The following is a 12820-nucleotide window of genomic DNA, read 5'->3' as shown; positions in this document are numbered from 1 at the left end:
GCAAAGATATGGAAGGTTAGCCCACTCCCCAGATTGCACCTGAGATTTTTCTGGTTGTCCTGGACCTCAAGCCAGTGGGCTGTGGAGAAAGGGAAACTAGTGGACACCAGAGGTTGTACCAAGTGGACTCCTCAAAAGTGGGTATGCTTATCCATGCCTGTTGCTCCAAAGCCTGTAGTAAAGACATCTCACTAGAATCCTGTATGTGAAATAAAATTAATAATGAGACCAAAGTACTGTATAATGGGCTATGTGTCTGTGTTAATTCTTGGGGGAAATTGTTTTAAAAGTGTTAGAAACAACAACAGAAAGTCTCAGCTTACTGTAAGCACTGATTTAGCTGAGTTCTCTATCAATCTTGGCATTAAATGGCAAACAGTTACCAATCATCTGTAAAAAGGTAACATAGTTACTAGAAAAAAAAAAAGAAGTGGAAAACTGGACCATTGATATTATACACGCAAATGGAGACATGTTAAGAATTGCCACTGCAGAAAAACGTAACAGCTTACCATTGGTATAACATTTTCTGGATGGTCTCCCACAACTACTGGCATACTAATATTACTACCCCTAATTGTTTTTGGTTTTAAATTGTATGTGTTTAATTGAAATGTTTAAAATGTGCTGGTGGATAAAACAAATGTATGCAAAGCTAAAGCCACAGGCCCAAATCACCTCCTAGTATTTTCTATTAGATGGACTAAATAAGAAGTGACACTGGCGATTAATAATCTTAGTGTCAAAAGGGGGATATGTAGGAGCAGGATTTTATAAAGTCCCATAAGAATTAAGTATAATTTGATTTCATCCTGCTAGCCATCTTTTTTAAATAGCAGAAAGAAATGACCCTCTGGGACTATAAGATTCTGTTTTCCCATATGCATTACAAATTGGGCCCTCTTTAACTCTTTGTTTTAAGATTTAGGCAGTAAGAGACAGGATTCTCTATTGTGTCTATGTTAAGTAAATTAGAGAAACATTGAAGGCCTGGGTCTCAATGTAAATTGTCTTGGTTATTAATTGTAAAACTTAGCAAGGTTTAATTTGCAATGCTTTTTTGCTCGATATAAAATACTACTCTCTGTATTCTCATTCTGTTTGTGTGAATGAGGAATGTATGCATCTGGAAAAGATAAGGTGTGAAGGCCATTGTTATACCCAGAGTCAAGAAAGAAGTAGTAAAGAGACTTAAAGAACATCAAAGAATCATCAGGCACTGCTTACTACCCAGACGGCTGTTAAACTGTCTGGCATCTCAGAGTGGATACATTCTTCGCAGTATAAGAATGCACCAGCCCCAGCGAACCAATCATCACCTCAGGACCAATCATCACCTCACCACGCAGAGTCAATTGTGACTCCAGAAGAAGACGTAGAGGAACAGCCTGCAATATCTTACAATCTACGTTCTTGTAAGGGTTGCCAGAAGCAGATGACAACCTAAAGCAAGGCCCAAGAAGAAGCAGTAACGAGCCTAGCGCCTGCTGCCTGGTGGACATAAAACCGTGACTGCGGTTTCCTCAGTTGAGGTTGTCAGAACCAGAAGGGCCCTGCCTCCAACATGTGCCTCTGGTGGCACCTGTTCCTCGGCTGCTGGTGTCTTAAGGTCTGGGGAGTCCACAATGACAATTCTTTTCTCCAGCAGCAAGTGTGGATAGCTCAGACCCTTATTATTTCTAAATGCTGGGTCTGCAGCCACATCCCAGCCCAACTCTCAAACTGGTGTTCCTGTCCTGGCTATCCCACTCAATTCCCCAGACCTCACTGGAGATCTTGTCCGTTTAACACAATATGGAACAGTAATGACACCTCAGAAGAGGCTATTGGCAGTTCCTTTATCCCCCTTGGGGGAGTAATACACCAGGCAAAATGGTTCCTGAGGTTACAAGCAGTAGTTAAAATAATGGCAAATAAAACTGGAGAAAGTTTAAGAGCCCTGGCAAAAGAAACAGGGGCGATCCGACAGGTGGCCCTCCAAAACCGTCAGGCATTGGACATAGTGCTGGCGGCCAAAGGAGGGACCTGTGCTCTATTGGAAAACAACATTGTGTGTTTATACCTGACGATACCGATGAGGTAATAGATCGCTGTAGCCACTTACAACAAATCTCATATCTTCCCCATGAAGAGTAGAGTTCTTTATGGAAGTGGCTAAGTAACCTGTTCAATTTCTCTGGCATAGGAAACTGGTTGTTTCAGGGAGCCCTGACTATCCTGTTTAGAATCTTAATAATTTTTGTATGTTTTCAGTTAGTCTCCTGTTGTATCCAAAATCGTGTAAGGCATGCCACCCAGGTGACTGCCCCAAAACAGAGTCCTAATATGATGATTTTGAATATTGCTGATGAACAAAGAGATAAAGAACGGTTCATATGTGGAACCCAGTAAAATGTGGTTCATGGTGTGAGCTTGACCAAAAGGATTGTGAAAGTAGAATGAATTATATTGTAAAAATAAGAATGGATTAAAGAAATGTGTATGTACCTTTAAGCAGAAATAAGAAATGTTGAAATACAGGTGCCAGGAAAAGATACATTAGGCATAAACAAGGGTGCTAATGGCGAAACATTAACAGAAGATCCGTAGTAGTTAGCAAGGAAATAAGATATGCATGCCTAGCCCAGGTAAACTTATCAGATTCTGCTTCCTTTGTTATCTTGTTAAGTACTCGCCCTTCTATTTGTATAAATAAGATAGTTTGTGTCTTGTGTGGTGCTCACATTATCTGGGTGTTACTAGCAGAGCGCTGTGCTAATAAAACAGAGTGGTCTGACACACTGAGTCATGAGTCTAATTTTGACACAGACAAGACTCCTGATCCATGGAGGGCCCAGTCCTTAGGAAAGGTTGGTAGGTTTGACTGGGCTGATGGAGACCCCATAAAACTATGTACTTGTTTGGAGTTAAAGCTGTGATGAACTGAAAACAACCAGGGAACCCTCTGGGTGTTGAAGAGCTGCTCCTGCAATAGCCCACATTAGGGTTGGGATGATCTCTGGTAAGCTTACTAACGTGTGGGTAGTCTTTTATTGTTTTCTCTGTCGTGCTTTTACCTTAAGAATAAAATAGGGTTGCATAGGGAGTGCTGCGAGGTACCATAAAACTGTGGGCAGTCACACCGTTAATGGTGACAGAAGGGAAATGAAGCCAGCATGCATGGGCAGCCTGTCAATTTAACCTGGAGATACCTGGTCGGAAGAGAGAGAGAGAGAGTTGTGTTTCCACCTAAGAGAGGTGATGGCCAGGGGAGTTGGACACCTGAGAGTGGGTGCCCTTCCTGTACCAGAGGGAGGGGAAATACAGGTGCACATGCCATGCACAGTGACAAGAATATTAAATAGCCAGTACTGTAATGTGGGGAAAGCTGCTGTTTCCAAAGGTGTGGAACAATGATAATACATGCAGAAGGACAACAGAAAAGAGTATGGAACAAGGAGTCAGAAATCTCAGTTAACCATTGCATGCAATGGAAGAATCTCTCTATTTTAACAGCATATAGAAGTGGTGAAATTTTAGTTAGGGTTTACTACAAGCACAGATACAAGTATGACAAGAGTGAGTGGGAGGGAAAGAACTGGGCTATAATGGCTCACAAGGGAAAGTGTGAAGACTAAGGGTACATCTACACTGCAATAAACAACCCACATAACCGAGTCTCAGAGCCTGGGTCAATTCACTTGGGTGCACAGGGCTTCATCTGTGGGGCTAAAAATAACCATGTAGACGTTTGAGCTCAGTCTGGAACCCGGGTTCTGAGACCCACTCCTTGCAGGGTTTCATCCCAAACCCAAATATTGACACTTCTATTTTTAGCCCTGCAAGCCTGAATCAGCTGATCTGGACCAACTGCAGCTGTGCCGCAGGTCTTTTACTGCACATGTACCTTAAGAGGACTAAATACATATTTAGCTGGATAAACAATATGCCTTTCACAAATGCTTGACAGTGTATTTTACAAATGGTTAATCTAGCCCAGATTATGTCTACATAGGATTAAATACTGCTTATTTAAGAGACTAAAAGAGACCCCCCTCTGGTCTCACAAACAAACAATATTCATTTTATAACCTTTTTTATAAGTTAAGCATCGGAAATGAAGCACCAACTCCTATATTCTACATTAAGGCTGTGATAAAGCACAACAAAAGACAGGAAATTCAAAGCTATGGCTGACTCCCCATCCTCAATAGGGCTGGGTTGCTTTGTGAATGAAAGGGAAAGAAAGCATCAGTCTTATCTTTAAAGAGCAACAAAGAGTCCTGTGGCACCTTATAGACTAACAGATGTACTGGAGCATAAGCTTTCGAGGGTGAATATTCACTTCATCAGACGCAAAGCTTATGCTCCAATACATCTGTTAGTCTATAAGATGCCACAGGACTCTTTGTTGCTTTTTATAAATCCAGATGAACACGGCTACCCCTCTGAAACCAGTCTTATCTTTGAATTTCCTGGTGGGTTTTTTTTTGTTTTTTTGGTTTTTTTGGGTTTTTTTTGAGTCATATACCCATAATGTTACTGAAGCAAAGTTCCTTTGCAGCCTTTGGAAGAGAAATGCCCATGTAGATCTCACTGGTGTATGTTACATGTCAAGCTATGTGATACACAGTGGTTTAAGTCTGAAGCCTGTCCTGCGGCTGTACACATTCTATGGGTACAGTTTTTGAAGACTGGTACAATTTTCCATGCGCTGAGAACACGCATACCTTTGTGGCTCCCACTACAGAAACTCACACACTTACACATATTTACTGATAGCGAATTATAAAAAAAATATTCCTTTTTGATTGTAGGAAATTGCACATTGTGAGAATAATTAAACATTTCCCTGGTGTCCCTCTTAGGAAGCACTCATTGACTCATTTCTCAGATATTCCAGAAAGAGCTCACCCAGTATAGAGGAGAGGAAGGGTGTTCTTGTGGTTAAGGCACAGGACTGGGAGTCGGGTGTTTGAGGTTCTGTTCTTATCTCTACCACGGACTTCCGGTGGAGCAAATCACTTAAGCCAACATTTTTAAGAGACTTCACTAATTCTGGGTGCAACCATTTTTGGATAACTATCTTGAGAATCTGGACCTTGGTGCCTCAAGAGATACCTAAACTCCCTAAATACTTTTGAGGATCTGGGCCTTAGGGCTTGATTTTCAGAGACAGTAAAGAGCTGCAAGTCTTATTTACTTCCATGGCAGCTGCAATTGCCAAGCACTCTGGAAAAAATCAGACCCAAAGTGTCTCAAGTTGGTCAACCAAAATTACTGGATGTATTTGAAAATTTTGACCTGAATGTCTCTGTGTCACAGTTTCCTTGACCATAAGTGAGAATAATAGATTTCCCTACCTCGCAGGGATTTGGAGAGAGGCTAGTGCATCAATGTTGGTAAAATGTACTGTATTTTCTTGATGAGAAGGTATAATCTAAGAGAAAAGTACTGTGTTATTAAGAAGATCTATTTCTCTCTTCCAAGTGTTTTGGTTAGAATTGCCAACCCTCCAGGATTGGCCTGGAATCTCCCAGAATCACCACTGATCTCACAATGACTATTGAAAGCAACGGAATAGTTTCAGTCAGAGTTGGCAACCCTAGTTTTGGTTTGGGTGAGATGCACCCCATGAGTTTTCAACCAAACCACCAGTTCTGCCTTGCTTTAGGGGAAAAACCTTGTGAAAGTTGGTGGCTCTGCAGTTTTCACTCAATGCCTCAAAGGTTTGCTTGAAACTTGCCTGGCCAAACAGTCGGTGAACTTTGGTAAACCTTGCCTGAGTTTCGGTTTTTGTTATGAATATTTTTCACAGTTCTAGTTCCAGTTTGGTGAAATTAAAGGGCCTGATTCTGATTTCACTTACACCCTAATACTTTGGGAGTAAGTTCACTGATTTAAATGAGATTAGAATCAGGCCCAAAGCCTGGATGTTAGATTTTTTAAAAAGAAATCAAAAGAACTCCTAAAATATAACCCTGAGTGGGCTGCATCTGTTCCCATAAAACTTAAGGTGTCACCTTCCTGCACTGATAATACTTCATAATTATGACGCATCAGATACATAAATGGCATAAGTAAGACCTAACAAGATTTTGGCTCAGATTATGTGGTTTAGAGTAAGAAAATTATAGCGCTCTGTTTAACCTCTTTTTTTTTTTTTTTTACTCTGTTAGAAGAGTGCATACTAATGTTTCTAGAGTTTTTTCAAACCATGATTTCTCACTGAGCTCCTTCACCAATGCACCCCAGTATCCGTGGTGTCAGTTTTTGCAGCACTTCAAAGAAGGTACAAGAGAGTCAGTAACTAGATTTATGGGGTGCTTCATGAATCTGAGGACTAATTTATTCTTTCAGTCTGATGTAATTAATCTAGCCATCTACGATTGGAAGTGACTGAGCAAATTTACTTCAGTGAAAGGAATGGGGGGGGGGAGACTTCACATGTTGACAATCTCCATTATTCCCATACGAGATGTATACGCACATGTATATCACTGACTAACCAGCCTGAAACTTTTATAAAACTTTCCATAAACATTCAGCATATTCATGGGACTCGTATTTATCGGTTACACAAATCACTGTGTTGTAAAGACCCACAGGTGCCCATGAAAAATGAGTATTGTAATGCATTAACCAGGCAATTGTGCTTCTAACCTGGCAGTAGTTATGCACACGTGCATATGCACTGATTTATACACATGTGCCGATACTTACTTTCCATATGCAATGAGTGCATTTGTATTTTTGTGGGTGCACTGTTACCATGTTTAAAAATCGGATCCTCCCATACTTAAAAAAAAAAGTGGGCCCCTTGGATCCAGAGTTCAAGCACTAAAATTCAGGGGTGCTTATTTCATGGGGGTTGTTTCAGCTCACTATAAACATAGGGACATTTGCAAAATTTGGTCCTTTGCTTAGATTTTGAACTTCTCCAAATTTCAGCAGTAGTGGGAGAGGTGAGATCTAGAATTATATTTTGGATACATTGCTAAAAACATTCTTATAAGGTACTACAGCATTGGTCTAAACACTAGTTTACAATAAAATGAATTGTTTTAATATTATAGAATTGTATACAATTTATTTTCTAAAGGCTGTATTGTACCTCTTTTTCTGATCCATCCTAGTTAATCTAACTTGGGAAATTAATTGTAGTGAAATAAAAAGACTTATTTTACCAAAAAGGAAATTCTCTGTCAATCACTGATGGACCAACAAGCTTTTGTGGCAGCTCTGTTCAGATCTTGTTGACTGCAATGCGAAATTTTTCTGTGAAAAGACTCTCTGCAAACAGCTTTGTTGATGCACAGTAACGTTTGAATGACAGATTCAACAGGAATAGCATAAGAAAGAAATTACTCACTTTCATAATCCATCCGCTCTGTTAAAATCGTAAATCACTCTCCTCAAAAGTAAAGTTAGACAGAAACTTAATTCTTTGGGAGCAAAATCACTTTGAATGGATTTGTGGGGAAAAACTACATAACCTTCTCAAATTCAGCAGCATGGATGGCTATATTTGTCTCTGTCAGGTTACATGTGAGAAAAAGTAGCAGAACGTTATAACCTTGGGGGTAGGGTCTCTTGATGGATGCATCTAATTCCCACCATCATTAATGGAAATTATATACAATGCATTGAGAAGAGGACATAGCTCATAAAAACAAGCCAATCTTAGAAATGTTTTCATTCTGAGACTTCTACTTAGGAGTCCTAATGTCCCTTAAGTTATGCTTTAGGCCTAAAGGGAAAAGTCAATCTATGCTACGCAATTTGAGTTTTGTGAATAGATCTACGTACTGCAAGGTCCAACTACGCAGTGTCGATGGGAGATGCTCTCCCCCCATCTACTCCTCTTACTCTTCCCCATCAAGTGGAGTACTGGCGTCAATGGAAAAGCCATCGGAGGTCGATTTAGCAGCTCTTCACTAAACCTGCTAAAATCGATCACTGATGCATCGATTGCCGCAGCATTGATCCTCCAGTAAGTGTAGACAAGCCCACAGTGCCACGATATACCACATTTTTTGAGAGAGATGTATGGAGATAGCACCTTATCTACTCTAAATTGGCTGGCTAGCATGCCTCACTGCCTTATCTACCCCAGATTGCTTGGTTAACATGCCTCACTGATCATCTAATCCTTTTAATATATTTACAAATGGATTCCTTGCCTAACCTCACTGTAGCCAAATCAGCAGCTTGTAATCCATTCTAAAAAAAACTGTGGAGGAAAGGGACGAATGAGGCTGTTCACAAATTTCTCTTCACTGTAGAGAGTGCTACCAGGTTTAAAGTAAAAATTCATGGGTGAAATCCAGCCCCTATTGAAGTAAATGGGTATTTTACCATAACTTCAGTGGGACCTGGATTTCACTCCATAACCAAACCCTTTAAAGGGCCCAATGGACCAAAGGGCCCCATCACTACCATTGTCTCTAGAACACGAATGCAAGAAAGTTACATTTGTACACTGTGCTGTAAAACAGCTTTCGTCTGAGATACATTCTCACGTAGATGTCTGTGGAATCCAGCATACATGACACTCACATTTAAAGGCTAGCAACACTCTGACACTAACAAATATGCATATGTGCATACAAGAAAAAAACTTCTAACTGCCTGCAGTGGATACTTTTAGTCACTGCTCAATGTGCTTCAGTTGTCTGCACCAAAAGGCCTGGCATTACAACACGAGGCAAGGATATTCTCAAAGAAAGAGACAGCTCAGTGTGAAGGAACTTGCCAGGCTAAAATGTTTAGTCTACCTGTCTGAAGGTGTGAGAGAGAAAGCAGGCTGTTCTTGCTTGGTTATGAAATACAGTACTGGATGTTTAGGCAGAATAACTTTGTAATTAAGCTCATACAGTGAACTGTATGGATACAGTTGATTTAAAAAAAAAACATATTTACCTGTGTGGAAATACTTAATGAAAAAGCAGTCTTTTATGATGGTCACTGTTTCCATAACCCACTGTCTCCAGCATGCCCCAAGCTTAAGATAATGGCCATCTCCTAGACACTCTTGAGACGACTTTAACAGTTCTTTCTCAATAGCCCAACAGTTCTTAAAGTCAGCATGTGCATTTTTCAAATGTCTTTTTTAAAAGAAAAATTCCAATTAGAAGTGCAAGGGAAAACCAACCAAAAGTCTGCAAAACAATTACTTCTGTAAAAGGAGGTGGTGTGAGGAGAAAGTAGCATGGGTGTAAGACTGAGAAACGCACACCACTTGCTCAGGTGTATCGGGAAAACCTTTCTTGGAAGAACTCAGAATCAGACATGCCTTCCCTCTGACTGGTAATTTTTGTTCAAATCTCTTTTCCTTTTAACAATTACAAAATTTTAAAAGCAAAATGTGGCTACACTTAATGAGTTTTTACATGGTAGATCAGCTAGAGACATGATATAGTACGATACCAGCATATGGAAGGTACCTACTTTCTGTGGTATCTTAGAAAGGATTAATAGGACTAGAACATCCACTTAACAGAATGGTTTTAAAACAAAAAGTGTCCATGCTTTCCAAATTCAACAACATGATAATTTAAACAAAAAGAAACTTTCTATGGGAAAGGATACGTTTTAAAATTCCATGGATGCAAAATTGTATAGCCCATACATGTATAAAATGTCCTTTCAAGGGGTTAGTCAGCAGAGTGACTTAACTCTTTGTTGCTTCTGGAGACACTAATCCAAATTCTGATTTAGGACACAGGTAAAACCAGTTTTTGGTGCTAAACAAATACCTGATGATTCACAGGATGTAAGGCCCAAAAGGATCATTCATCTAGTCTGACCTCCTGTATAACTCAGGATAGGAACCCACCCAGCAGTTTCTGCATCAAGGCCACAACTTCTGTTTGAGCCATTGTTTACATTTTAAGAAGATAGCCAGTCTTGATTTAAAGATTTCAAATGATGGAAAATCTATCAAGTCTCTAGACAGGTTGTTCTAACAGTTAATTACCTTCATTGTTTAAAAAAATATTGCACATTTCTATTCTGAATTCATCTAGCTTCATTGGAACAGCTGCTTGTCCACTTCAGTGATTGTCTACACAATCCATATTGCGTGTCAGTCCAATGCTACTCTGCTACTGGCCCTATGCCCAGTGCCTGCCCACAGCCTTTGCCTCCTCACCCCTGTCTGGGCTCTGCCCCTCCTCCCAGAGACATGGCACTGCTCCCAGACCAAGCTGGAGGGAGGAGCGTGGACAGCGGTAAGGGGGCTGACTTTCAGCACCTCCACTATTAAAAGGGTTCCAGCACCACTTGGGGTATGCACTGTTCCTCCCTAGTCCAAGTTATCTGTTCCTCCATTTAATGAACACAAAATGCACAATTTTATGTAATAAAGTTCACACTTTATGGGAAGGAAGACTTATCTTGGTGAGTACGGTCCATGCCAGACTACAGCTGGGGGTGGGGGGAGAAGAGGGAAATGTAGATGCAAGTTTCTTCTACCTTGATGCATGTGGTGAGTGGTAGTAGTAGAGATGTATCAACATTAGCTTTGAAGGTTAAGATGCTTTATAATGATTGCAGATGAACAATGGTCTGCTTATAGCATTCACCCTCAAATGTCACCAACCAGGACAGAGATCAGTGTTTCCAATTTGACACCATTGATAAGCACATGTGACAAAACACACTGCACTTCACACATACAAAAATAGACAAGTTAGAGGAAGTACAACCCAGCTTGCACAATACAATATCCATCAAAACAGCCATGACAGAAAAGAGCTAGACCATAAAACAGTCAAGTAACACAAGATGGGGCCACCTTGCACCATCACTGCTCCTCAATGGCTTATACCACATAGAAGCTCTTAACTGGGGAAACAGATTAGTCCTGTGTCTTGTTTAAACTTGGCACAGTATAGGAGAAGAGAAACAATGCAAGACTGACTGGGCTTCCTGATGGCCTTAGGGCTCTCATCCAGAAATTCTGTTGAAGAATTACTGTGCTCAAGACTCTCTTTGAACTCAAACTGACACACATGGAGGGGTCACCCACCTACATACATCACCCTATTTCCTTGGGGAAGTAGGAGAATGTCACTGCCATGGCACCATCCTTCCCTCCCTTGGCCAACAGGGATGCCTCCCATCAGAGACCCACACTCATTAGGGTTGAAGGGGTGGAGGAGGAAGGGGTTGCTGCAGGGCAGGCACTGTGCTCCATAGCACAGTCCCCTGCAGAGCTTGGGATTTCCTTGTGGAAATATGAAGAGGAGGGAAATTCTGTTGGTTTGGGCTGCAAACCAACCAATGGCAGGTAAACGAGACAGTGTAGCAGCAGCCACCACTGCATGATAGCTCTTCTCCATCCTCATATATTACGGTATTCCTGATCATGATCAATGGGGTTGATGAAGCTCTGGCCTTCAAAATCCACAGCCCACCGTATCCCTCCAAAAGAGGGGATGGTTCAGGAAAAATACACAATGTAAATCTCAAAGATTTCCTTCTCTGATCATGGACCCATCCTATGGTGTTTTCAGCAGGCAGCGGGGTGTCTGGCATCAAGACACCTACAGCCATGCTGCAAGATAGTTTATCTTTAAGATTTCCATGGAGCCAAGTTGGGAATAAGGGCTTTTATAATATGTTCCCAGAGAAAAAGGGGGCCAATTTCAGGGTAATCACTGAAAACATAAAGAAGAAACGTTCTTAAATTTTGTATATTTTATAATGCTGCACATTTTGGGCCAAAGGAAAAAAAAATAGTCACTCTGTAGTCGTGTAATGCCTTACTCAAAACAACAGAGAAATGCTACTCTGGGCTAAATACTAACTCCAGAATGAATGGAAGCAAAATTACTGTACTTTGCACCTGTCAACATCAGCCTTAAAATTGCAAACTTGGAGCAATTTCTGTCCACCCAACGAATATTTTAAGAGACTAGGCAATTTGAGAAAAAAGAAGCGAAAAAGTACTAATTACACCATATCATATTTCCCTCTCCAAACATCTATTTTTTTAAAACACAAATAAAACACACAGACATACCAACAAGCATTTCAAGATCTAAGGGGGAAAAGTGCTAACCATTATTATTATGATGGCTTCAGATGCACTTCAAACCCAAAACTCACAAACAAATACTGTGGAAGTTGGTGGATAGAGATTTCTCTTTCACAGGCATAAAAAATATAAGGGCCAGTCTTGCTAGGCATTAAGTGATTTCAGCTCCCACTGAAGTCCATGAGTATGACTACATGGCAGCTGGGAGAGGGCCTCCAACCCCTGGCAGATATATTTCAGTAGTGGGGTTTGTGCTAGTGCGCTAAAAGTAGCAGTGTGGACATTGCCACATCAACTGAAGCTCAAGCTAGCCACCTGAGTTCAAATTCACACTACTCCAGGGTTCTGAGCTCAGGAGGCTTGCCTGAGCCTCTCCCAGTGCGCCAACATCTGTACAGCTAATATTTAGCACACTAGAGCAAGCCCCACTAGCACAAGTCTATCTACCTAGGCTGGGAAGCTCACTCCCAGGTGCAGTATAGACAGGCCTTAAGGGGAATGAAAAGTATTATATTAACGTAAAATACTATTAAAGTATTTTGCTTCTCACAGCTCCCTTTTCTGTGAGTCTGCCTATTCCCCTTTCTCCCCTTGGTTCTGCCCAAGTTAAAAGCCTTAATCATACCTTTGATCATGTCCCGGCATTCTGGAATTCTGGAAATTCCCTCTTCCCATGGCCTCTTGAAATCTCTACTCTCTAGGCTCCAGGGAGTCACAAATGCTGCAGCCAAATTACTTTCTTGTTCTGGGAAAGAGAACCATATCATTTTGGCTCTTGTAAGATATGATATCACAAAG

General features: G+C 40.9%; 2 protein-coding genes across 3 annotated transcripts in view; both read right to left on the bottom strand.

The window, feature by feature from the left end:
* Nucleotides 1-12820, bottom strand: part of GPD1L (glycerol-3-phosphate dehydrogenase 1 like) — an 844690-nt gene that overhangs the window by 808635 nt on the left and 23235 nt on the right. The gene's annotated exons all lie outside the window — the stretch shown is intronic.
* TGFBR2 (transforming growth factor beta receptor 2) overlaps nt 1-12820 on the bottom strand; it is a 76650-nt gene that overhangs the window by 55625 nt on the left and 8205 nt on the right. Inside the window, exon 2 of one of the 2 annotated variants that reach the window (XM_050938413.1) lies at nt 12648-12767. The exons of the other annotated variant lie outside the window; for it this stretch is intronic. Within the exon in view, the coding sequence (XP_050794370.1) occupies nt 12648-12767 (120 nt within the window). The remainder of the gene's footprint in view (nt 1-12647; nt 12768-12820) is intronic. 2 annotated transcript variants of the gene reach the window in all.

The sequence above is a fragment of the Gopherus flavomarginatus genome, chromosome 2, assembly GCF_025201925.1.
Source record: "Gopherus flavomarginatus isolate rGopFla2 chromosome 2, rGopFla2.mat.asm, whole genome shotgun sequence".
Taxonomy (NCBI): Eukaryota; Metazoa; Chordata; order Testudines; family Testudinidae; genus Gopherus; species Gopherus flavomarginatus.
This window is presented reverse-complemented; position numbering and strand designations above follow the sequence as displayed.